The 27351-nt window shown below is 45.8% G+C and overlaps 1 protein-coding gene across 2 annotated transcripts in view; it reads right to left on the reverse strand.

Moving 5' to 3' along the window:
• The window catches only part of ANKRD33B (ankyrin repeat domain 33B), a 154605-nt gene that overhangs the window by 57171 nt on the left and 70083 nt on the right, over positions 1-27351 (reverse strand). For both annotated transcript variants that reach the window (XM_077491856.1, XM_077491857.1), the window contains exon 3: positions 9887-10016. In XM_077491856.1, the coding sequence (XP_077347982.1) occupies positions 9887-10016 (130 nt within the window). The remainder of the gene's footprint in view (positions 1-9886; positions 10017-27351) is intronic.

Raw genomic sequence — 27351 nt, forward strand, 5'->3', positions numbered from 1 at the left:
GACATAAAAGACTCTCCAGGGAATTTTCAATCAAGTACTCAAATGATGAGAAAATCTTCCGCTTTAAACTCCAACGCACATTGTAGAACTCATACAGAAAGGAAATGAGGGCCACAATAGTGTAAATCCGTTTAAAAAAATTTAATAAAATAAGTAATGAACTTACATGTATCCAATGAATCAAGCGCTTATATCATATAAAAAAAAAAAAAAACAGAGCTGCAGTAGGAGTCCCGACGCGTTTCGTCCTCAAAAGACGTCATCTGGGGTACTACTCCACTGCAGACCACTTACTTATATACTAGACATACCAATCTGGGCGAAAATTCAATCTGCCTGTGTCACCGCATGTTACTTCCGGTTTGACATGGCGTCCGGCGTGCGTTCCACGCCTCGTTGCCGCGTTATCATATAAACGACCCCATAATAGTATGTCCCAAAATATTGAGAATAAAACCTTCCATAATTAGTGTCATGACTGACTTTAAAATCGCTCTATGACCCAGAAAAATAAATATTAAGGACCGCGACGCTTTGTACTAAACGTCACTTCCGGGTCATGGCTAACAGTAAACTAATCAGCCAATCAGAGGGGCGACCCAAAGCCACTCAGACATCACTTCCGGTCTACGCTAGGCTATGACCAGACAGGGGCTGAAACGTACCGCACATATAAAGCTTCCACGTGGGGATACGTCAGACGCCGGAAATGATGTCAAATAGAAACGCCCCAATGCCAGTTAATGATGGAACGCAAATGGACGTGCGCCGGAGCGCACACCTTGTGAGATAAAACTTTAATGTGGGGATACATCAGACACCAGAAATGATGTCAATAGACACGCCCCACTACCGGTTACTGGTGGAACGCAAATGGACGTGCGCCGAAGCGCACACATTACGAGCTAAACCCATAACAATTCCGGGTCTCAAAGAACGGTAAAAGAAAAAAGAAAAGAAAAAAGGAAAAGGCGAAAAAATAAATAAGATTAATACACTACCCTCATATCAAGAAAGCAAAAATAAATATGAGAAATAAAATAAAATATAAAAAAATATAAACAAACGTAACAAATATATTACATGCCAGGTTAAATTTGGCAAAAATATTACATGCCAGATTATGTTTGTCAAAAATATCAGATTATACTAAGTAAAACGGAAAATTTATATCAAATACTTACCGTAATTTTCCTTTCCTGATAGGCTCCATGGCAGCATACGTGTGGGTAGCCCCGCCTCCACGATTACCCAATAGGACCCAACTCCCATAAATCTTTGCTCCTGGCCACTATCAGTGTTCCGTAACTAGCCGACTCCAGACATTTGGGAGGGAACTCCTGCTGCCATGGAGCCTATCAGGAAAGGAAAATTACGGTAAGTATTTGATATAAATTTTCCGTTTTCCTGAAAGGCTCCATGGCAGCATACGTGTGGGAAATAACTCGCCAAACACACCCGGGTGGGCAAAATGTCGAGCAAAGAACAAAAGTTTATTTAGCATTGTCAACCGACAAAACTTGCAAACCAAAATTAACAGAAGACAGAGCCGCTGGCTCTACACAGTAATGAGAAACAAAGGTATTAATAGAAGACCAAGAGGCCGCTCTGCAAATAACTTCAGGCGCCACATGGCGAGAAGCTGCCCACGATGTTGAAATACTCCGTGTTGAATGAGCTGTTAATGCCTCAGGAGGAGCCAAGCCCTTTGCTCTGTACGCCCTCTGAATGATCTGAATGATCCAGGTAGAGATAGATCTAGCCGAAGCTTGCAATCCTTTATTCTTGCCATGAGGGAGAACAAAAAGAAATTTCGTTTGTCTAAAGGGAGCTGTGACTTCCAAATATTGTTTCAGCGCGTGTCCTACGTCCAGAGGATGAACATCCTGACTCTCTGAGTTTTTGAAAGTGGGAAGCACAATTTCCTGATTCTCATGGAAGACCGAGGTTACTTTGGGATGCGATCCCAACATGGGAATCAATACTGCCCTATCTGGAAAGAAAGTCAGAAAGGGTTCTTCCGAACCTAGATTCCTAATCTCAGAAACTCTCTTGGCTGAGGTTATAGCTACCAAGAAGATGGTCTTGAGAGTGAGATCCCTTATGGACAGAGGCTCCGTAGAATCCTTTCCAAGGTTTGAGAGAAAATCCAGCACTAAAGGGAGGTCCCATTTAGGAAACCTTGGTTTTCTTTGGGGTCTGAGCCTAGTAGCTCCCTTGAAGAATTGTTGTACCAGTGCATGGTTTGCCCAGGAAATACCCGTAAAGGCTGAAATAGCCGATACTTGGACTCTCAATGAACTGATAGCTAGAGGTAAATCAAGGCCTGTTTGAAGAAAGCTTAGTATGTCTTGTATTGTTGGAGAACTGCAAGAATTTTCTCTGGAGGACATATGGGCCGAAAACTTGGACCATATACGCTCATATACCCTATTAGTACTCCCGCGTCTGGAATTGAGAAGGGTTGGGATGACCTCTTCCGGACAACCAAGAGCTTCTAGCCTTTCCCTCTCAAAAACCATACCTTGAGGTTCAGACATGATGGGCATGGATGTAACCTTGTGCCTTGAGATAGCAAATCCGACCTGAGAGGCAGGGGAACTGGCTCTTGATAACTGAGGAGCAGCAGTAGAGGGAACCAAGGTCTGTTGGGCCAGAAAGGAATTACTGCGAGAATCTCCGCCTTCTCTGACCTGAGTCTCCGAAGGAATTGCAGGATCACCGGAACTGGAGGGAAGGCGTAAGCTGTCTGAAACTTCCAATGTTCTGTGAGGGCATCTATCCCATATGCCTGGGGATCCCTGAACCTTGAGTAATATTTCGGAAGCTTCCGATTGCACGGGGAAGCGAACAAGTCGACTTCCAGGGACAATCCTAAGGTCAGGAGCCAATCGAATACTTCCCGGTGTAGAGACCACTCGTTGTTGTCCAACTCGACACGCGATAGGAAGTCCGCCTGAACATTCTGCACCCCTGGGATGTAGACTGCAGAAAGGTTGGACAAATTCTTCTGAGCCCAATTCATTATTGGCTCCGTCTCCTGTAACAGGGACCAGCTGCGAGTTCCCCCTTGCTTCTTTACGTAAGCCACCGCGGTTGTGTTGTCCAACCTTAGCATGACCGAGGCATTCGCTGTCAGATGATGGAATGACCGAAGCGCCTGGAAGGCCGCTCTTAGCTCCAGAACATTGGAGACGACTCTCTGTGATGGAAACGTCCACCTGCCCTGAGCGACCTCCGAAAGGCAGTGAGCGCCCCATCCTCGGTTGCTGGCATCTGAAGTTACCGTGACCCATGAGATGGGAATGATTGAATGGTGGTTGCGCAGGTTCTTCCCCTGTAGCCACCAAAGAAGAGACGTCCTCATGGCTGGAGTGAGGAATATGCGCTGTGTCTGGCTGGATAAGTCCCACTGTTGTAGAAACCCCTTCTGAAAGGGACGAGTGTGCCACTGGGCCCACTTTACCATGGGAATGGTGGCTGACATTGTGCCAATCACCCTCAGACATTGGAGAGCCGAGAGATGGGATGCTGCAAGGGCTGCATGAATCCTGTCTCGTATGACTCCAACCTTCTCTTCTGGAAGGGCGATAGTACCTTCTGCTGTGTTGAACTGCGCCCCTAGGAAAACAAGAGACTGAGTTGGATCTAGGTGACTCTTTTCTAAGTTCAGAAGCCACCCGAACTCCTGTAGAGTGGAGATGACTAGGTCTTTGTGCTCCAAGAGCTGATCTTTGTTCTGGGATAGCAGAAGAAGGTCGTCGAGATAGTGATGGAGACGAACACCTTTGACTCTGAGAAAGGCCACAACTGCCAAAAGAACTTTGGAGAAGACCCGTGGGGACGTTGTTAACCCAAAGGGAAGACATGTAAATTGAAGATGTTGAATGCCTACTGCAAAGCGGAGGTATTGTTGAAACTCCTTTGCCACGGGAACATGGAAGTAAGCGTCCTTCAAATCGACTGATATCATCCAGTCCCCCAGATACACGGACTGCTGGATGGTAAGCAGAGATTCCATCTTGAACTTCTCTTTGCGAATGAAGGAATTGAGATGGGTCAAATCTATTACCGGCCTCCATGTGCCATTTTTCTTTTGAACCAGAAACAAAGGGGAATACATGCCCTCTCCACGTTCTTCTTCTGGAACGGGAACGGCTGCGCCTTGATCCAGTAAAGAGTTCACGTAGGTCAATAGGACTTGTTTCTTCTCTTTTGATTCTGGAAGATTTGTGGGAATAAATCTTAGCTTTGGGGTGCTGATAAAACCCCACTTGTGACCTGAGGAAATTGTTTTTACAGTCCAAAAATCCCGAATTGAGGCCGCCCAAACATGCCTGAAGTGGAGAAGACGAGCCCCCACCTGACAAGTTTGAGCGGGCCCAATTTCAAAAGGATTTCGCGGAATCCTGCTTGCCGGACGAACCCCCTTTTGAGGTATTTTTGAAAGAAGATTGCCTGGATCTCCATGACCTTGAGAATTCTCGACCAGGTCTATAGCTCCGCGCCTCCCTGGCACGATCAGGGCCTTGTCTTCTAGGAAATGGACGCCTTTGATTTTGAAGACGTCTGTCCTGGGGAAGAAACCCAGATTTCCCACCTGTAGCCCGGGATATGGCAGTATCCAGCTTGTTACCAAACAAAGATGACCCCTCAAAGGGAATACGGCACCAGGCCTGTTTGGATGCTGGATCCGCCAGCCATGGACGGAGCCATAACGCACGGCGAGCTGAGACTGCTGCTAACATATCCCGAGATATCAGGCGGATAACATCAATAGATGCCTCCCCCAAAAAGGCAGACGCCATCCTGATTTCTTGAATAGGGGAGTCTTTTGCTGATTCAATAGAAATACCCCTCAGGAATTCCTCTACAGAATCAGCCCAGGATTCTATGGCCTTGGATACCGCTGCCATTGCAAGCACTGGTTTGCAAGCCATTCCAGAAGTCAGATATATCCTCTTAAGGTCTGAATCGATCCGCCTTTCCAAAGGATCTTTAAAGGATACCGTATCCTCTAAGGGTAGGGTTACATATCTCACCAAACGCATGAGCGCTGCATCCACCAGTGGTGCTGACTCCAGGTGCTTCACATCCTCTTCTTTAAAGGGATATAATTTCAGGATTTTTGACTGCATGGAACCCTTTTTATCCACCTTGCTCCATTCCTCGGTAATAATGTCACCCAACTCTGAAAGGAAGGGAAAAAATTGTCGCTCCTTATTGAGCTGTTTAAAGAACTTTCTCTGCTTTGGTGGGGAAGTAACAGGGTCTTCCCACTTCAGAGCCTCTCTCACTGCTTTGACCAATGAAGGCACCAGTCCATAGTCAAAACCTAAACCAGGATCCTCACAGTCAGATTCACTATCTGAGATGGGAGCAGATAGGCGGCTTGGCTGAGAGGATTCCCATGTCTCCTGCAATGGGTTCTCTCCAGGTGGAGGAGCCAATAATTCTGACGGGGATTCACACAGCTGTAGAGCGTCCCTCTCCTGCAGAGACTCCTTCACAACCCGTCTTACTATTGACTCCAAACGCTGGTCTGCATCATCCCTTTCATCTGCAGCTTTGGAGAAGCAATGATCGCATAAGGATACGTCCGAAGGAACAGGCATCCTGCACCCCCAGCATGATTTTTCCGTACGCTTGCTGGAGTGAGCAGCAGGGGGGTGAGAATAATTCTTATTATGCTGTTCAGATCTTGACCTATGCTGGCTAGATCTTGAGGAGGATTTATGGCGGTGTGATCTTGATGATCCACTGCGTCTAGAAGTGTTAGGTTGTGGATCAGACCCAGAAGGGCTGTAAGGGTAAAACAGACAGAGAGAGAAAAGGATATACAGTCAATCCTACCTATGCCAAACACTCTCTCCAATATATAAAAAGCATAAATACTAAAGACCTACCTAACATGAGCGGGCTGGCCACTAGGAGGCAGTAAGGCGTCCATATTCACAATAAACCCACAGTTTAAGAAACACTGCAACTAAAGAGAAAAATAAAACACACATTTTTTTTTTTTTTTTTTTTTTAAAAAGCATTTCCCCAGCCTAAGGGACACGCTCTTACCTTAAACCGCCGCGCTGACAGCCCCGGGAAGTCGCTGCGACCACTGCAAACATTCCCAGGGTTCTGACAGCTTCCAAAGCCTTTTAAATTTGGCGCCCGTGACGTCATCGCCGACGTCAGACGCGAGGCGCTCGCGCGCATGCGCGGGAACCAAGCCTCGGTCTCATACCGGGTTCGCACATGCGCAGAACGCCTGCATAACCCGGAAGTAGGAGAGAGGTTTGCTGGAACGCGGAAGCGAACGCAAACGGCATGGAGGAGACCGCAAGACAAACAAAAGAAATACACACAAATACAATGCTGCCATGGATAGATAAAAGGCTCACCACTCCACCAACGATCACCTGGCCGAACGGACTGGAACACACACGCCATACCTCCAGCAGATAATGGTCACCCATAACAACGGGACACAGACCGTGCGCACTCAGGTAGGAAATCCTTTCTTCAGCGCTACTCTGCAAATACTCTCCATACCCTGCTTAACAGTCAGGGCCTATCGGAGGAAAATTTCTCAGTCAATCAGCCAATCGATCGTCGTGAAGTTTTATTTCCAGGAAAGAAACCATCTGGTCCTACTGGGGAGGACAAAAAAGGAACACTGATAGTGGCCAGGAGCAAAGATTTATGGGAGTTGGGTCCTATTGGGTAATCGTGGAGGCGGGGCTACCCACACGTATGCTGCCATGGAGCCTTTCAGGAAAAAGATTTTTACCACAAACTCAGTAAAGTGGACCTTAAATCCCAGAAATTACCAAGAATAAATATATACATGGTAATACACATATGGGCATATAAGACACACCATAATTTACTGTATGTCAGTAGGCACATAGAAACCAATGCGTTGACACAAAAGGCAGATAGAATTCTATCCCAGGAACCATACATTACATAAATAGCAGCTACACAGAAAATAAAATATACAGAAAAACCTATGTTCACATAAGGCCATTTTTTAACCTACCCATCATTGATGAACGCATTAATGTCCCATTCTATATTTAAACCAAACGGGAAATGGGATCGGATCGTATATATCCAGTAGGTCTCTAACTGTGAAACACCACGAATCATGGCTCCACCCCTCCAAGGGGGTGTATATTTATCGATACGTACCAGTATCGATAATACCAGTATGCAAAACAGTGCTGAGATATAACTGGGTACTACAGACCAGACAGCCCTAACATCAATAGCATGTACACTATTTGAAGTAATGGTATGGGGCTATATTCAAGAATTTGCAAATGTAAAAAAATATCATTAGTAGTAATAACCACCATGGGTTTATGAAAGACTGTTCTTGACAGATCTACCTTTTAAAATCTGGGGATCCTAGTAGATCACGGACATGCATTAAAAAGAATATTTACTCAAGAGAGAAAACAAATTCTTCCACGCTACAAAACCCTAGTTCAGCCACATAGTTACATACTGTGTTTCCCCGAAAGTAAGACAGTGTCTTACTTTCTTTTTATCCCCAAAAGCCCCACTATGTCTTACTTTCGGGGTATGTCTTATATTGGAAAAAAATCCCAGCATGCAGAGCTGCACTGCGCTACAGAAGAGGACTACAAGTCCCAGCAAGCAAGGCTGCACTGCATTACAGAGGACTACAAGTCCCAGCATGCAAGGCTGCACTGTACTACAGAGGAGGCCTACAAGTCCCAGCATGCAAGGCTGCACTATGGAGGACTACAAGTCCAAGCATACAAAGCTGCTATGCTCAGCAGAGGAGAACTGTAAGCCCACACAGCCCGGTATGTTGGGACTTGTAGTCCTCCTCAGCTGCATCTTGCGGTTACATAATAAGAGCTGCAGAGAATCTCTTCACACCCCCCCTCCCCCTCCTTGGTCTCTCTCTGTATGACCAGCACTGACCTGTACCGGGAGGACACAGAGCCAGTGACACCTGTCGGCAGTGATCCGGGACCTGGCGCAATAATCCCCTTCTCTGTGGTTGCGTCGCGCCGTTCTGATCAGTCTCGGGCAGGGGCTGTCACTCACAGCCGAGCAGAGTGAAGCCACCTCCCCCTCCTCTTGTATGGCTACACAGTGCTGTGTATGGAGGAGGAGGAGGAGGGGGAGGCGGCTTCAGTGAAGCCGCCTACCCCTCCTTCTCCTTCATGGACAGCACTGTGTAGCCATACAAGAGGAGGGGGAGGCGGCTTCACTCTGCTCGGCTGTGAGTGACAGCCGCTGCCCGAGACTGATCAGAACGGCGCTGTCTCTTCAGTCGGAGGGGGAGGGCGCTGGCCTGGCACCCCCCCCAGGGTGTGGCACCCGGTGCGGCCCGCACCCCCCGCCCCACTCTTAGTACGCCACTGGAGGCGGCAATACCCCCGTGTTTCCCAGAAAGTAAGACATATGTCTTACTTTCTGGGTACGGCTTATATTAGCCGACCCCTCTGAAACTCCCGATACGTCTTACAATCGGGGGTGTCTTACTATCGGGGAAACACGGTAGTTTGTATGAGTAAATGAAAACACCGGTTTATCCAGTTCAACCTGTGTGAAGGTATGTATGTATTTTCAGAATTTTCTGAAGTTGTGTCTGTGTGAGTGTTTATATCATCACCATTTTTAACCAGTTCCCGACCGGTGCACGCCGATGTACGTCGGCAGAATGGCACGGGATATTGGCGTACAGGTACGTCCATTTTTAAATGCTGCCCTGCCATCGCGTGCGCGCCACCGGCGGCGCGCTCGCATGCCGGTCGGGGACCCCCCTGAGTCCAGTCGCGGGTCCAGCGGACTCGATCGCCGCGGGAATACCCGCGATCATCTCACGGGGCGGCTGAACGGGGAATCTCCCCGTTCTGCCTAGCAACAAGTGACGCTGATCTCTGCTGATCAGTGTTCACTAACACAAAGCCCAGCCCCCCGCAGTTAGTAACACGCTCCTAGGAACACTTAACCCCTATACTGACACCCCCTGGTTAACCCCTTCACTGGCAGTGTCATTTACACAGGAATCAATGCATTTGTATAGCATTGATTGCTGTATAAATGACAATGGTCCCAAAAATGTGTCAAAAATGTCCGATGTGTCTGCCACAATGTCGCAGTCACAATAAAAATCGCTGATTGCCACCATTACTAGTAAAAAAAATAATTATTAATAAAAATGCCATAAAACTATCCCCTATTTTGTAAACGGTATAACTTTTGCGCAAACCAATCAATCGCTTATTGCGATTTTTTTTTACCAAAAATATGTAGAAGAATATGTATCGGCCTAAACCGAGGGAAAGAAATGTTTTTTTATATATTTTTGGGGGATATTTATTATAACAAAAAGTAAAAAATGATGAGTTTTTTTCAAAATTGTCGCTCTATTTTTGTTTATAGCGCAAAAAATAAAAACCGCAGGGGTGATCAAATACCACCAAAAGAAAGCTCTATTTGTGGGAAAAAAAGGACGTCAATTTTGTTTGGGAGCCATGTCACATGACCGCGCAATTGTCAGTTAAAGTGACGCAGTGCCGAATCGCAAAAAGTGGTCTGGTCTTAAGCCAGCAAAATGGTCCGGTCTGAAAGTGGTTAATATTCAAACTTGGATATTACCTTATGTAATTCACAGATTCAATGTTGTACTCTTCATGAAGATTAAACATTCTTCGCAAGCTTTCATTTTTATTCCTTTGACTTTCAAATGCTTTAATGTTACAGTTTCTCTAATATTTTTGTTAAAATATTTTGATTGATGAGAAACTTGATAAATAAAGTGTTAAGTTTGTGATTAATTCCCATATGAAGTATTAACTGTTACTGGAAGCAGGGAATACATTAGTCCTAAGGAAGCAATACCTACCTGCTTGTGCGGCTGTTATGAGAGATGTATTCCCATCATTATCTTGCCAGTTGACATCAATGTAAGGACACTGAGATAACGCGATCACTATATCCACATAGCCTTGATAGCATGCAACAAGTAAGCCCGTCTGTAAATTCATAACAAAATAACTTCAGTTATGCAGATAGATCATACATTCCAACAGGAATGAAAGGCTAAAAAATACATTTCTTCCTGAAATTAAAAAGTTCAAACGAAACTCACAGCTGAATGGCTGAAGAGAAGAGAAAAAATAAATCTTCCATCTTATCTTCAAAACCTACAGCTCCAAATCATTTTTATGTTTGACTGAATTAAACATTTAGCAGACAGTTCTTTGCTTTCTCTTCAGAAAGCTAAAAATGCTCATCAAAATCAGTACTGCAGTCACTATATCCACATAGCCTTAATAGCATGTGACAAGTAGGTCCCTCTAATTTCATAACAACATTTCAGTTATGTAATATTAATATTACTTCTAAAAATATTCATACATTAAATAATAATAATAATAACTATAATAAACAAATATTCATATAAACCAACAGTTTAGACAACTCTTAAAAACTCTAATTCATGAAGAACCATTAAATTATCAAAATATTTCTGAGTCCAGGCAGGAGAGGGTGGTAAAAAGACCCGGTTGATTTATCAGATGATGCTTGGCAAACTATTTTAGAGAGGGTGCCCTCTGTATCCCTATCATCTTCCCATACTTGTCCCAATTGTTTATTATACATAGAACATATAGGATTCCATTAAAGTTATTTAAGTGGGGCAGGCGGGACAACCAGGAGTGCTCACCATGCCAACAATATCCAGCAGTTTACTCCATATGCTTTGAAAGTGCCCCAAATTGGTCAGATACTGGCAAACTGTGGTGAACACAATTAATGGTGCTTTTCATACCCACATTGACCTGGATCATACCGTAAGATCTGCTCATTGGGTTAACATGATGAGGAGATTCTTTTCACCTGAGATATTAATACCAATTAACAGATTACTGTTTATAGCGTGAAAAAGCATTGCTATGAGTGGTTGTCTCCCAGTCCCCCCCTCATTCGAGGAATGGCATCTCCAGGTAAATTATACCTTCTTGAAGGAACAACAGATTTACCGCAATAGGGGCACAACGAATACATTTTCTAAACTATGGGAGTTATGGCTGGCGGTGCCAGCTCTGGCTCTATTTTTACTGGTCTCTTTCAGACTATTACAGTGTGGTTAATATTGTAATGGAGCTGAAAGTATCCCATGTACAGTATCTGACAAAAGTGAGTACACCCTTACATTTTTGTAAATATTTTATTATATCTTTTCATGTGACAACACTGAAGAAATGCCACTTTGTTACAATGTAAAGTAGTGAGTGTACAGCTTGTATAACAGTGTACATTAGCTGTCCCCTCAAAATAACTCAACACACAGCCATTAATGTCTAAACTGTCTAAATGTGCAAATGCTAAACCATACAAGTGTCTGCACACATATATAAATGATTAAATATATTGCAAATATAAAAAAAAAATACACATCAAACAATCTTATACATTGTGTATTGCGGTTGAATGCACAGCACAATCTACAATATAAGTGTTAATAAAAGTCACTTTTGCAGTTATATAAACCATAAATAAATAACTGGATATGATTAGTGCCATATAGGTATAATATATATATATATATATATATATATATATATATATATATATATATATCCAGTGCTCCAAAACAGAATCTGCAGTGATATGTGACTTTCAGTGATTCCAAACACGTGTCCCCTCCCGTGTGTCTGCGCTCACCTAAGAAATTTTGACCCCCCCCCAAGTTTGGTCAAAAATATGCAGTAGAACCAACACTGGGTTCAGGGTTAGTGGACTCTGTGGAATGCCAATCCCACCACTGTGGATGCCCTCAATTATATATATAATCTATACATTATAACGATCTGGGGTGATTATGCTCAATTGGTTTATTCATTTTCAGGAACACCGGTCAGTCCAGACTATATTTTTTAAGGGCATGACAGACCAGTTTTATTAAAATGAAACAAACTTCACAGAAAGTCTTCCCTCGCAGGGGGTTCCACCATCATTGTAAAAAAGAAAAACTTTAGCCTCCTGGCTCACTCACTCTTGCTTAGTCAAACTCCCTCCTGGAGCTTACTTGCTCAGCTGCATGCTGCTTGGTCGCAGGCCACATCTGCCTCCTGCATACATACACACCTGTCTCTCTTTCGTGGAACCATCTCCACCTGAAAGCCCTCCCGACTCCTACACCAGGCCACTTGCCTGTAGGGTGGAGCTGTTCCCAAGTGTGAGCCCTGAGCTCTCTTCCTGAGTGGAATATACACCCAACCCACAGGTGTGCACAGAGGCGGACTGACCATTGGGCCACTCGGGCACTTCCCAAGAGCCCCATGCCACTAGCGGGCCCCATCAGGGTTGCTAGCCTCAGTTTTACATCTGTCTCTGAAATGTCCCTTACTGACATCCTTTTGGTCTAAAAATCCTGAGATTATAGCTGCCCCACCTCTCCAGTACCTTCTCAGCCAATATAAACATGTGTGTGTATGCTGTGTGATTGTATACTGTGTGTGTGTGTGTTTGTATATACCATGTGGCCCCATAATCTCTGATTGACTGGGGGCCCCATGAGTTGTCAGTCCACCCCTGGGAGTGCAATCATCATGCCTGTCTTTGTAAGAGCCAGGCTGAAGGTACTAATGACACGGGGTCACCTCTCTACTATAATATCTATCTATCTATCTATCTATCTATCTATCTATCTATCTATCTATCTATCTATCTATCTATCGTGGACATCCACAGTGGGGAGATTGGCATTCCACAGAGTCCACTAACCCTGAACCCAGTGTTGGTTCTACTGCATATATTTGACCAAACTTAGGTGTGAGGTCAAAATTTCTGAGGTGAGCACAGACACACGGGGGGATGGGGGGAGCACGTGTGGGAAGTCACTGAAAATTTAAAACTGTGAAGTAAAGTCACATATCACTGTGGATTTTGTTTTGGAGCACTGGCTATATATTATACCTATATGGACATTATTTACACCTATGATATTAGCACTAATCATATCCAATTATTTATTTATTATTTATATAACACTGAAGAAGTGTCTTCTATTAGCACTTATATTGTAGATTGTGTATTGCGGTTGAGTGCACAGCACAATGTTTAAGATTGTTTGATGTGTATTTTTTTTTTATATTTGCAATATATTCAATCATTTATATATGTGTGCAGAGACACTTGTCTGGTTTAGCATTTGCTAACATATAGGTTGCCATAAAGAGAACTATATATAATACAGATAGTACATTCATAGTCACTATATATATATATATTTGCACTTCATGTATTGGCACATTGGATATTAATATTTGCACAAAGGTATACACAGCGCGGCACAGGTTTATTTTATTTATCTTTTTCAACACAGTTTATATGAGTGTGTTTATATGAGTGTGTCTGGCAGCTGAAAGTAATCAAGACACCTCCTCACACATGAGGGTTGTTTTATTGGATCCTTAGGTTAGTGGAATGGTAGCTCGCAAGATTTTTCAGTTGATTAAGCAATATACTGAGCTGACCAGAACCCCAGCTCTTGAGGGGATCTATGTGAGCCCTGAGCTGAATCCATTCCGCATTTTCACAACTCTTACAATGAAGAAGCCTTTCTGTATTTGGAGGTTAAATCTCTTTCCCTCCAGACATAAAGAATGCCCCTTATCCTTTGTGATGACCTTAATGTGAATAACTCTACACCAGGCATCACTAAATGGTGGACCGCGGGTGGGGTGGGTGTCCAAGATGGCCACCTGAGCGGACACACATCGAGTGAGCTGGGTTTCTACGACTGTTTCCTTGCAGACAGAGCTCAAATCCTGTTACATCCACTGAGAATAAGCGCAAGCCTGGGATGACCAAGGGCAACGGTAACTCGACCTCCCACAAGTCCTCCAGAATGCTAAAAACCAAGCCCAAGCCCAGACCGTGACCATTTACCATTACACTAACACACATGGTGTCCCAGAGACGACCCAGACCCTGCAATATCCAAGCAGGTTAATTTTACTGCCCTCATGCAGGCGATCGCCACCTGTCAGTCTACACTCATGGGCTAAATTGAGTTGATGCAGCTGGATATTAGCCTTATTCGGCGAGACATGGACACCTTCCGTGCCAGGCTGACCGAGGCTGAGTGTCGGGTGGGGGACTCAGAGGACACACTGCGAGATCATCCCTCCGCACACTACACACCAAAATTCAAACCCTTGAAAATAGGGCATAGGATGCAGAAAACCGTAATCTGAGGAACAAACTCTGTATAGTGGAACTGCCTGAGGGGTGGAGGGCTCGGACCCCACTGCCTTCACAGAGCACCTTTTGCATGCCCTCCTACCACTTGCGTAATTCTCACAATTTTTTGTGGTGGAAAAGGCACATAGAATGCCTGCTTCCCGGGAGCTCTTCCACGCATGTTCATCCTCCATCTTCTGAATTTTAGAGGCCGTGATCTGGTTCTCAGGTAAGCCAGGAAGACAGATACCCTACACCACAAGGGAGCAAAGCTCATGATCTTCCCCGATTACTCGGTTGATACTCAAAGGCTCCGATGATCGTTTGTCCAAGTCAAGCTCAACCCAAGGAAGAAAAATATCGAATATAGCATGCTGTTCCCAGCTCGGCTGTGGGTACAAGATGGTGAGACAGTCTGGTTCTTTACCTCCCCCGAAAACGCTTCGTAATAGCTGGAAACCCTGCCCAGAGGATGATCTTGTTTGTAAGCTGCCCCCACCGAGGGCTTTGGTTCCTTCTATATCCTTTTGCTTTGCTAAAGTTTCCCAAGAGTTATGGTTGGGTCCCTCCTACTCCGTGTGTGCCATGCTAAGGGCTACGAGCCTATACACTGACTGAGCACGTGATCCTGGACTGAAGTTTACCCTACACCCAGCTCCATGGACACCTTGAAGAGCCCTAATAGCTCAGAAGTACACGGTGGAGAGAGGAGGGATACCGCGCCTTCATAAGTTAGAAACCAGTTTAAGCTTGTGCCCACAGAACTTCAAGGGAGAATTGCTGGTCTGCAGGGACCATTTATCCATGATTTCAGGGTCCAGCTGGACTCTAGGTGTCAGGACTAAGACACTCTTGGTGTTCCATTTTACACAAAACTTCTTGGCAGTTGCCCTGGTTTTCTTCTTCATGTTTTGGGGGGGGGGCAAACTGAGGTTCGAGGGGGGGGGCCGGGTTGGGGGATGGAGGTTTCTATGGTGTATGACACTTCTCTTCAGGTTACATTTTTAATTTTTTTTTTCTTTTACTTGCTTTCTATGTCAGCTCCAGCTGTGTGGTTTTGCTCTCCTCCCACTAGGTGGCAGAGGATCTCTATCTAACTGTATTGACCTACCACTTATTATTGAACTGCCTAATGTAATGCTAGTATATATCTGTGCATTGCTGCTAGTGATCCGATATCCCCAGATGTGTTCTAGAACGCAATGATGGCTCCACTAACCATTTTATCTTGAAAAGTTTGTGGTTTGAACTCTAAGATCAAAAGGTTGCTGGTATTTAATTATATCAAGAAGTACATGCCCCAAATCTGCATACTGCAGGAGAACCCTGGCCCTCCGGAAACCCTGGGTGGGGTCCTACTACCATTCCACCTACTCCGCATTTTCTAGGGGTGTCAGCGTTCTGGTCCACAAATCCCTCCAGTTTACCCTACTGGATCTTCACCTAGACCCTAGGGTTGCTACCTTTTCTTCAAGTCAAACCCGAAAACTTTATCGGTGCACAGCATTTTTTTTTTATAGTATAAACTATAGATATATTTTGCTATTAAATAACATTTCTAATCATATGACATTAATAACAATAGTCCCCCTTTACATCAGAGTCCACAGAGTTCCCCTTTTACATCTGAACTTGCAGAGTTCCCTTTCATTGTAAGGGGAGACTCTGCAGACTCTGATGTAAGGGAGAACTCTGGGGACTCTAACATAAGGGATGCTCTGGAAACCTTGAATTAAGGGGGAACACTAAGAACTCTGATGTACGAAGAGGACTTTGATGTAAGAAGGAACACTGTGCCCTTTGGTGTAAAGGAGAACTCTGATGTAAAGGGTGCTCTGAGAACCCTGATTTACCTAAGTGTACTCTCTCAGAGGCAGGAGAGAGAAGAGGGGAGACTTCAGTCACAGACAGGGATGGATGGGGAGCTCAGTCACCCCTTGGCAGTCAGCACCTCTCACCCAGATGTATCTGAGGCTGCTGGACTTCCAATTAAGAGAGTAAGAGATACAGATCAAGCCGTCTCTCCTTTCCTGTCTGTGTGTGTGTGTTTTTTTGGGGGGGGGGGGGGGAGTGCTGGCTTTAGGCAGTGTGAAAGAGGGTGTAACAGACACTCTCAGCTTAGATAACTGCAGCCAGTAACCCTGCTGGGAAGCCATGGTCCAGTCTGAATAATGTGTCCGGGTTTCAGGCAGTCTGAAACCTGGACGCATGGTTCCAAACCCGAACTGTCCGGGTGAATCCTGGACAGGTGGTAACCCTACTAGACCCAGAGGGGAGATATGCGGTTCTTCATGCTATGTGTGACAGACCCCGGATCCTTGCATAGATAGATTTAATGCCGATTCAGCTCCCCCTTGTCACAACCGGCAGAGATGTATGGGTTACTAGATGTATGATGGTGGAAACACCCGAATGTTAAACAGTATACCTATCATTCAGCAACATATGCCTCTTTCCAGAATTTACTTAATTCTTGCTGGTGGCTCTGTGCTCTCCTGCATGCGTTTGGAGGGGGGGGGGGGGTGAGCTTCCTTTCTAGAGCCCTACAGCTGCAGCAGCTGGTTGATAACAAGGAAACCACTCCCATTAGACTAACTCAGCACAGGAGCAGAGAGGAACAAACAGTGATTTCTTCAGAATAACAAAGGTAGGAATCTGCAACAAAATTTGTTAAAATTCTTGCAATGTACATAGATCACCCAGAGGAGAATCTTTTTTTCTCAACAAAAGTGCTTTAAAAGATTTCCCCCTTAAGAAGATACGGAAACCCCTGTATCGAGACACATAGGGGAAGGGGACAGGATGGCATGTTTGCACTGTTGATCTGACAGAGAGGAACAACATACCATCCCTATACCAGTCCGGTATTTACCATTGTTTTACCTGATATAGAGTGGTGCACTGGCGCACGTAATCTATGTGAGTACCCCAGTTGGGGGGACTTTTTTGATTTCTGTTTATTAAACCATTAAAACTCTATTACACTATCAAGTCTTTATTTTATACACTCACTGAGGTACCATACTGATGAGTCCAGGATTAGGGTGTAACTACAAGTGCCCAGAAGTGGTTCATATGCGTGTTTTGATTGCGCTTAGTTGCAAGGTCGCACGCTCTGAGGTGAGCATTAAATACCTAAGGGGAGTGCCAGAGTGAGGAACACCACGGCATGTTCTGGATTTTATAATCGCATGAACTTTATTGCACTAATCGCATAAACTTTGTAATAGCATGAACTTTATTACATTTGGATAGACTCTTTTTGGATACCATAAACTCGTACAGGAGCACTTCTTTGAACAACCCAGCAATGCAATATTGATATATTATATAATACTAGATGCTATGCACAGGAGCACTTTTTTATGCATTAGTGGGCCACTGATAATCTATGCAGGATCATAAAAGTGGGAATTGCACCTCTTTGCACAGTAGCACTTTATATCTATTATCATAATTGTTTATGCTTTTATATACACATCTTTTATTTTTAATATATGTGTAATATTTATATTTATTTTTAGGTGTTCATTTATTGCAAATTGTCACTTTCCACTGTTCGGAAAGACGTTTTTTTTTCCCGATTGGAGTTTTTTTTTATATGTTTCTTTTTACACTGCTATAGTGTACCACTTTCAAAAGCGTAGCGTATATATTTATTTATCCACATTTGCATGATATATGAGGAATGTTTAACGCTTGCAGCCGATTCTTGATAATTAAGGCATTTTGGATTAGTGGATGGTGACAGGACTCTTTACATTTATGCTTTAAAAGGGGTTGTAAGGCTTCATGGTTTTTCACCTTAATGCACTCTATGCATTGGCTCCCGCTGCTGTCAATAAAATCCAGTGACGCGGGGCCGAGTCCTGCTGTCTGTGTCAATGGACGCAGTAGCGGTACTCGTGAGCACTCGGCATGGGTGCCCCCAGGGAAAGAGGCTCTCCATGGGGACACCCGATGAGGAGTCAGGACTGATGAGGGGGCCAGAGCACTCCAGAAAAGGAGGACCGGGGCTGCTCTGTGCAAAACCTTTGCACAGAGCAGGTAGGTATGACATGTTGGTTCTAACAAGGGGGCCCATAGATCCTGCCCCCCCCCCCCATGTGAATAAGTATTGGATAATTAGTACCCCTACCCATTCACCAAAAAAGTTTCAAAAAGTAATAAAAACACAGAGACAGTTTTTGACAATTCCTTTATTAAAAAAAGCAAAAAAAACAATGTCCACCAATGTAGATACATTGTCAATTTGTCAATCAGGATACCGCCACCACCGCCGACCCGATGAAAGAAAAACCCTGCTCTGCTGTAAACTAATGCCGCGTACACACGACCAGACTTATGTCCGACAGACTTTCGAAGGAGTTCTGCCGGAGTTCTGACAGAGTTCTGACGGACTTTCCGAATGAGCGGACTTGGCCACACACAATCACACCAAACTCCGACGGATTCGAACGTGATGACGTACGACTGGACTCGAATAAGGAAGTTCATAGCCAGTAGCCAATAGCTGCCCTAGCGTCGGTTTTTGTCCGTCGGACTAGCGTACACACGAGCGGATTTCTCGGTAGGAACTGGGTCCGGCAGAGTTCTTGCGGAAAAATTTGAAGCATGTTCCATTTATAAAGTCTGTCAGACTTTTGCGAATCAAAAGTCCGTTGCAGCCCACACACGATCGAATAGTCTGCCGGAATCATTCAGTCAGACTTTTGATGTTGAAAAGTCCGGTCGTGTGTACGGGGCATAAGGCAAACTAAACTAAGGCAACTAAGGCTGAATGTCTGGAGTGCCATTTGACAGTTCTTAAGGGGTAAAGCCACATTACAACACCACCAACATTAATTAACTTTGTAGTACGCGGGGGGGGGGGGGGGGGGGGTCATGGCCACGGCATAAGCGTGTGAGGACACTTGTTACAGGAGCTTTGTGAACCCACCACTGATATCGCACCCACAGCAGTTCTCCTGGGGGGATTTCAGCACCAAACCATGCCTGTGCTGGATCCCTGGACCAGTACTTTAAAAAACCTTGCCCCGCCACAGCAGGGACTTCCAAGATGCCGCAGACCGGCAAATACCAGGCCACATATGCAGCCTCTCCTATCCCCTCTCCACAGCTCCCATCTTCCTCCCCCACCTCACCCTCCAGCTCAGCCAGCCCAATACCTCCCTCAGTGGCGGGAGATGACATGGGGGACAAGGATTTGCTGACCCTTATTCTCTCCCTCCCCACTAAAGCTGATTTGGAGCTATTTGCCCACAGGGTTTAGACAGGACATTGAGGCACTGCAGGCTGATACAGCACACATTGGGGGCAGAGTGGAGGAATTGGAGTCACAATGGGAAGTGGTTACCCCTGCCCTGCAAGCACTTCATGAATGCTGCAAGACCCAGGACCAACGGATTAATGCCGCGTACACGCGGTCGAACTGTTTGACGTACTTAGTCCGTTGAAACACATTTCAGCGGACAATCCGCTCGTGTGTGGGCTTCAGCTGACTTTTTCAGCGTGCAGTCCGGAGTACTAAGAATTTCGGTTTTTCCAAAAATCTTTCCGTCGTACTTTGGTTTCAGCGGACAATACGGTCGTCAGTATGCTAGTCCGACGGACTAAGAATGGCGCATGCCCAGAAAGGATTTACAGGGCTTTGCTGTGTCTTGGACTTCCTATTTCTAGTCCCGTCGTACGTGCTGTACGTCATCGCGCAAGCTTTCGTCGGACTGTTTGTGTATCCGTGTGTGGTCAAGTCCGTTCAGTGGAAAGTACGCCGGATTGTCCGTCGGATTGTATGACGGACTAAGTACGTCAAACAGTTCGACCGTGTGTACGCGGCATTACTCTTTAATAGATCAGATGGATGATTTTGAGAATAGAAGTCACAGAGTTAACAATCGCATTAGAGGCATGCCAGAATCTACTGGCCCCAGGCAAATATATTTCCTTCCCTGCAAGGCCTTTTCAAACAGATTCTCGGCCATGAAGCCCCTGATCATATAGAAATAGGCCACATTCATAGAGCCCTCCGTCCACTTTCGGATGACCCAGACAAGCCAAGGGATGGCATCTGCATGCTACACAAATATTCCCTGAAGGAATGTATAATGTATCACATCAGAGATGTCTGCCACGTGGATTTTGACAGCGCAAAGTTGTCCTTTTTTGCAGATCTACAGATGGGGTTTCCCTTTTAATTTGTCATGACCAAAGATGGCTGCCAAGTCATCTTGCGCAATAAAGATGAGCTGCCGCAGTTCCTGTAACCCTTGGGCTTACCCACCACTGATGTTCCAGATTGGAGATCCTCACCGGAGATCCCATTCCCTACACGCCCACAGCCCCCCCCCCCCCCGGGTTCTATTTCAATTTTTACTACTGCTGTGGAGATTTGGGTTTGCATATCTTTGGTGCTGCTGTGATCTTAATGCTGAATGGGGTTTTTTCTCTCTGGCGAGCTTGCACCTGGTGCTGTGCCACTTTCCCCACATATGTCAACTCCTAGGAGTTATGTCCCATATTTGGGACCCCACGCTACTCACTGACCTACACTCTATTTTGGCCAGATGGCCGAGTGGAGATGCCCGACTAGTAGTGGTTAGATACTTTGGGATGCCCTTACGGCAAAGTTCCCCTTGAATGTAGTGTATGTCTTGATGGTTCTTTGTTTTCTAGGTCTTTATGTTTGTTTTCTATTTTCTGAGCACTCCTTGATTCATGGATCAATCACTTGCAGGTCTCTTCTCCCTCCTCACGGGGACTTGGGATACCTCCATGACCTCTGTACCATATGGCTTCCCTGAAAGTGGTATAGTAGAATGTCCGTGGCTTGGGATCGCCTCATAAATTCTTTTATTACAGGAGACACACTTTTGCACTGACTAAAAGGAGTTGCTATAGCCATACATAAACAATGCCCCTTTGTCCTGGTGAACCAATTAATTGATTCCAATGGCAGATAAGTTTTAATTAAAGTCACCATTCTAGGCTGTATATTCACTTTTGCAACCGTGTATGCACCAAACACTCTACAGCTCACCTTCGTAGACTCCTTCTTAAAATCCCTCTAATTTTAGAGAGGGGGGAGATTTCAATGTCAGTCCAGACCTCCGGATGGACACATCTATGGGGCGTTCCATCCACTCTCTTTCCTCAAACACTTCAGAAAATCCCTACACTCCCACCATCTTGTCGATTGCTGGAGGGTGTTCCACCCCACCGACAAAGATTTCAGCTACTACTCGGCCATACTGCATACACCCGCATAGATCTGTTACTGATGGATCAGTTCTCTCTGGAGACCCTATCTAGTGCGTCGATCGGCTTTATCATCCTCTCAGATCACACCCTGGTATCCCTCTCTATACATCTGTTGTCCTGACGCCAGGTCCTGAACCTGGCAACTGAATGAGAACATCTTGGATGATTTAGTGATGTTGACGCGCATATCAGAATCTATTTCCCTGTACTTTGCTGAGAACTCAATGGATGATGTAGGACTGGTGTCCATATGGGGAGGGCATAAGGCGGTGATCGGGGGGAGTTCATATCCCAGGGCGCAAGGTTGAAAAAAAAGCATGAGAGGGGGATCTCCAAACCCTCCTAAAAAAGGGAATAAGGCGGGGATCAGGGGGGAGTTCATATCCCAGGGCGCAAGGTTGAAAAAAAAGCATGAGAGGGGGATCTCCAAACCCTCCTAAAAAAGGGAATAAGGCGGGGATCAGGGGGGAGTTCATATCCCAGGGCGCAAGGTTGAAAAAAAAGCATGAGAGGGGGATCTCCAAGCCCTCCTACAAAAGGGAATAAGGCGGGGATCAGGGGGGAGTTCATATCCCAGGGAGCAAGGTTGAAAAAAAGCATGTGAGGGGGAAGTTGACTGAGCCAGGCATGCAGGACTTGGCAGCATTTCTCATTGCATTCACACTAGCAGCCGGAAGATCTTTGTTTAGGAGCTCAATGTACACGCTGCACGTCACTAACATGCCGCCGGACTCCGCAGACAGGGGCGGAGAACTCTGGCAGCCTCCTTAGGTGGGCACCGTACCGTAGCCTTTGGCAGCCCCAGTGGTTGCCTTGTGATGAGAAAGTGACCATATTTGGAGGAGGGAGAGGTCTGAACTAAGTGAGCGGTACAAACGATATCCCAAGTAAAGCCTGAATGCATATAACCTTTGGTAAGCAGCCATCCACTGGGGAGTGCACAAGGTGAAAACGGTGATGGTGTAGGAGATCTGAATTGTGACCTTCACAAATTTTGGTGGACTTAATACTACTCATACTAACCTTTTACATACTTTCTCTGCATATATGGACAGTTTTATATAAGTTCTAAAGTTGTTTTTATAAAAATGTGAATATAGGTGCTGTCCAATAGATTCTATACGCAAGTATAGGGACATTTAATAGTTCTGTACAGTGTATTTGATTTAACAGTCGCTGATTTCTCTATTTGGAGTAATATAAAGAGGTATAAGACAGTAATTTATTCTATGTTGTTATGCAAAAAAGCAACAATATTTACAGGTAGTGCTGTTAGTGTTTGGTTTGTAATCAGGCATTTTTGATTTTAATGAGTACAGGAATAAATGTGGAGACTGCTAGCCCGGGCTCTAAAGAGACAACAGGCCTCGGGCCACATACATGAACTCCAAACCGCGATGGGTTCCCCAGTTGTTCACTCCTCTAAGCTTGTGCCTGCCTTTAGGGACTACTATCCCCAGCTCTACCATCTCCCTGATACACTACCTGGCTTGATGGCAGATCTGAAACAGGGCCATATTCTGGATTATCTGGCAGAGCCCCAAGCCCCCCCAACATAATACCCATCTAGCAAACACCTTGAAATGCCAGATGCAGCTGGAAAGAGTGATAAAAGAACTCCCGAAAGAGAAAAGCCCAGGTTCTGACGGATATTCAAATGCCTACTACAGTACTTTTCTCCCCTTACTGTCTAGCCACATACAGTGCCTTGCAAAAGTATTCGGCCCCCTTGAACTTTTCAACCTTTTGCCACATTTCAGGCTTCAAACATAAAGATATAACATTTTTATTTTTTGTGAAGAATCACCAACACGTGGGACACAATTGTGAAGTGGAACGAAATCTATTGGATATTTGAAACTTTTTTAGCAAATAAAAAACTGAAAAGTGGTGCGTGCAAAATTATTCGGCCCCTTTACTTTCAGTGCAGCAAACTCACTCCAGAAGTTCAGCGAGGATCTCTGAATGATCCAATGTTGTCCTAAATGACTGATGGTGATAAATAGAATCCACCTGTGTGTAATCAAGTCTCTGTATAAATGCACCTGCTCTGTGATAGTCTCAGGGTTCTGTTGAAAGCGCAGAGAGCATCATGAAGACCAAGGAACACACCTTCCGTAATACTGTTGTGGAGAAGTTTAAAGCCGGATTTGGATACAAAAAGATTTCCCAAGCTTTAAACATCCCAAGGAGCACTGTGCAAGCGATCATTTTGAAATGGAAGGAGTATCAGACCACTGCAAATCTACCAAGACCTGGCCGTCCCTCTAAACCAGGGGTGTCCAAACTTTTTTCAAAGAGGGCCAGATTTGATGAAGTGAACATGCTCGAGGGCCGACCATTTTGTCTGACATTCTTTAAACCATTAAAATTCGGTCTAAGTGTGTTCATCCGAGCACTAATACACAGCCCAACAAGAATTATCTTGCCTTTGTGCTGTGTGTGGTGAACAGATGAGCTCGGGTGTGTTATTTGGATATACTGTATTTAATCGGCTTATACCACGCACCTTAACTTTAAAAAGGAAGTCTCAGGAAAAAAATAAAAATAAAAAAATCTTACATTTTAAATAAAGACATGTGAAGCAAAATAAGGGTCAGTGCCCATCTGCAGCCCCCAGCGTATTGCCATGAATGCAGCCCCCAGCGTATTGCCATGAATGCAGCGCCCAGCGTATTGCCATGAATGCAGCCCCCAGCGTATTGCCATGAATGCAGCCCCCAGCGTATTGCCATGAATGCAGCCCCCAGTGTATTGCCATGAATGCAGCCCCCAGCGTATTGCCATGAATGCAGCCTCCACCGTATTGCCATGAATGCAGCCCCCAGCGTATTGCCATGAATGCAGCCCCCACAGTATTGCCATGAATGCAGCCCCCACAGTATTGCCATGAATCCAGCCCCCACAGTATTGCCATGAATGCAGCCCCCAGCGTATTGCCATGAATGCAGCCCCCAGCATATTGCCATGAATGCAGCCCCCAGCTTATTGCCATGAATGCAGCCCCCAGCGTATTGCCATGAATGCAGCCCCCAGCGTATTGCCATGAATGCAGCCCCCAGCGTATTGCCATGAATGCAGCCCCCAGCGTATTGCCATGAATGCAGCCTCCAGCGTATTGCCATGAATGCAGCCCCCAATGAATGCAGCCCCCACATTGCCAGGAATGCAGCCCCCACATTGCCAGGAATGCAGCCCCCATATTGCCATGAATGCAGCCCCCATATTGCCATGAATGCAGCCCCCACATTGCCATGAATGCAGCCCCCACATTGCCATGAATGAAGCCCCCACATTGCCATGAATGCAGCCCCCACATTGCCATGAATGCAGTCCCCACATTGCCATGAATGCAGCCCCCATATTGCCACACATTGCCATGAATGCAGCCCCCATATTGCCACACATTGCCATGAATGCAGCCCCATATTGCCACACATTGCCATGAATGCAGCCCCCATATTGCCATGAATGCAGCCCCCATATTGCCATGAATACAGCCCACACATTTTCATAAATGCAGACTCACCATTACCATCAGTGCAGCCTGATTCATGTCCTCTGCAGCCTTGGAGGAGACAGGGAGGGGGGCAGGATGAGCGCCGACAGACATACAGGAGAAACTCCTGTTTCTATCGACGGCCTCTTTAATTGAAAGTCCCGCCTCCTGTGATGGACAAAACGGTTGTCCAATGGCAGCGCAGGACGGGACTTCCTTTTACACAGGACGCTGTCCTGTATCCAAGGCACTCGTCCCACCCCCTCCATGGCAGCCAGCATATCTATCTTTTGTGGCCCCCGGTGATCGGGGATTCGTTGGGGGCCACAAAAGATATATATGGGAACATGACCAGACGGGCCGTCCGAAACCGGAATGCGGGCCGCGATTGGCCCGCGGGCCGGACTTTGGACATGCCTGCTCTAAACTTTCAGCTGCTTTCAGCTACTCTCCATTATAAAATCAGACTACACACATCAGTACACGGGTGGGACCTTCTCATGGATGGGCCGAGTCAATGTGTTAAAGATGAATGTGTTACCTTGCATTCTGTTTTATCTACAAATGGTGCCTATTTACCCAGGTCTTTCTTTTTGATCCTTAACAGTACGTTTCTAAAATACATCTGGCAGGGGCGAAGCCCTCGTTTGGCTCTTCGCACCTTACGGGGCCCTAACAGTTGGGATGCCTGGGCTTCCCAGATATATGCAAATATTATGAGGCGATCGCCCTGAAGCAGATAGTGGACTGGCACCATGGGGTGTCCACTAAGGTGTGGGTATCCTTAGAAAAATTTCTGGCTGGCTGCAACTTATCCCATGCCCCATGGCTACCCTAGGCACATAGGTCTGTCTGCATTTGTTTCTCCAGTGACTGCTCACACTGTGAAGCTATGGGATACCCTAAACTGGTCAGGACAGCTTGCCACTTGGTTCTCCCCACTGGCCCCCCTAGGAGGTTTCCCCTGGTTTGCCCCAGGGGAACACCCATCTTTCTTCTGTACTTGGACAACAGACCATGAGGTGATGTGTGGTAGGTTCTTCTAAGACCAGGGATTAATCCCATTGGGGGGAACTTAAAGCTTCATACAGTAGATTCACCTTAGATGATTGGAGACATGGACAGCTTCAACATTTCTTGCACGGTTTACCTCAAGCCATACGCTATATTAACATGTAAATTTACACTCAATTATAGATCAGGAGACTTACCAGCACAACTGGAAGCAGCAGATCACAGGACCAAAAAAATTCCCCCAGCGGCGAATGCGGGGGATTGTACAGGACCAACTCTGGTATTAAGATAATAATAGGTTGAGAAATAATAATCTATAACAAATAAGTACACACAGCAGTGTGACATAATGGTGGAAATCCTGAATGGTGACCAGATTATAGAGACCAAACAACCCGAAACAGGAAAAAAAAACATCAAGCCAAGCCCACGTTCACCAGCGAAGAGACCTGGAGACGAAGACTTACATAAACCAAGGAAGAAATAATACGATGCAAAAGGAGTTAGTGAGAAAGAAGAAAGGACAATGCAGACAACTAAGTGAAAGTGCCAGAAACAATAAAAAGATACCCAATCACCAATTAGTCCACTATTCCAAGATATACTATCAGTAATGCCGCGCACACACGTAGCCGACTATCCGGCGGACTTCCCGCCGGACTTTCCGAAACAGGCTACTTGCCCACACACGGCACTTTTTCAGCGGACTAATACGGCGTACTAAGTCCGCCGGACTATCCGCCATACTTTTGAAATGAACGGACTCGCCCACACACGCGGAGGAAAGTCCGCTCATTTTGAGCGCATCTCCAGGTAGACGAGGGCCTGCGAAGGAGGCGTCGCTGGCCCTGTCACCTGGTATGGACTTAAAGGAGAACCCCAACGCCGAAAAAAATCGGCGTGGGGGTCCCCCCCAGGTCCACATCAGACCCTTGTCCGAGCACGCTACCCGGCCGGCCAGGAAAGGGGGGACGTGCGAGCCCCCCCCTCCTGAGCCGTACCAGGCCGTGTGCCCTCAACATGGGGGGTGCCTTGGGGCAGGGGGGGGGGCCGTGTGGCCCCCCACCCCAAAGCACCTTATCCCCATTTTGATGAGGACAAGGGCCTCTTCCCGACAACCCTGGCCGTTGGTTGTTGGGGTCTGCGGGCGGGGGGGCTTATCGGAATCCGGGAGCCCCCTTTAATAAGGGGGCCTCCGGATAACGGCCCCTCACCCTATGTGAATGAGTATGGGGTACAATGTACCCCTACCCATTCACCTGTAAAAAATTGTAAAAAAAAAACACAACACACAAGGGTTAAAATAGTTTATTGCACAGCTCCGGGGGTCTTCCGTCTTCGGGGGT

Source organism: Lithobates pipiens, unplaced genomic scaffold, assembly GCF_037356315.1.
Source record: "Lithobates pipiens isolate NorthernLeopardFrog02 unplaced genomic scaffold, aLitPip1_a1.2 Scaffold_19, whole genome shotgun sequence".
NCBI classification, from domain to species: domain Eukaryota; kingdom Metazoa; phylum Chordata; class Amphibia; order Anura; family Ranidae; genus Lithobates; species Lithobates pipiens.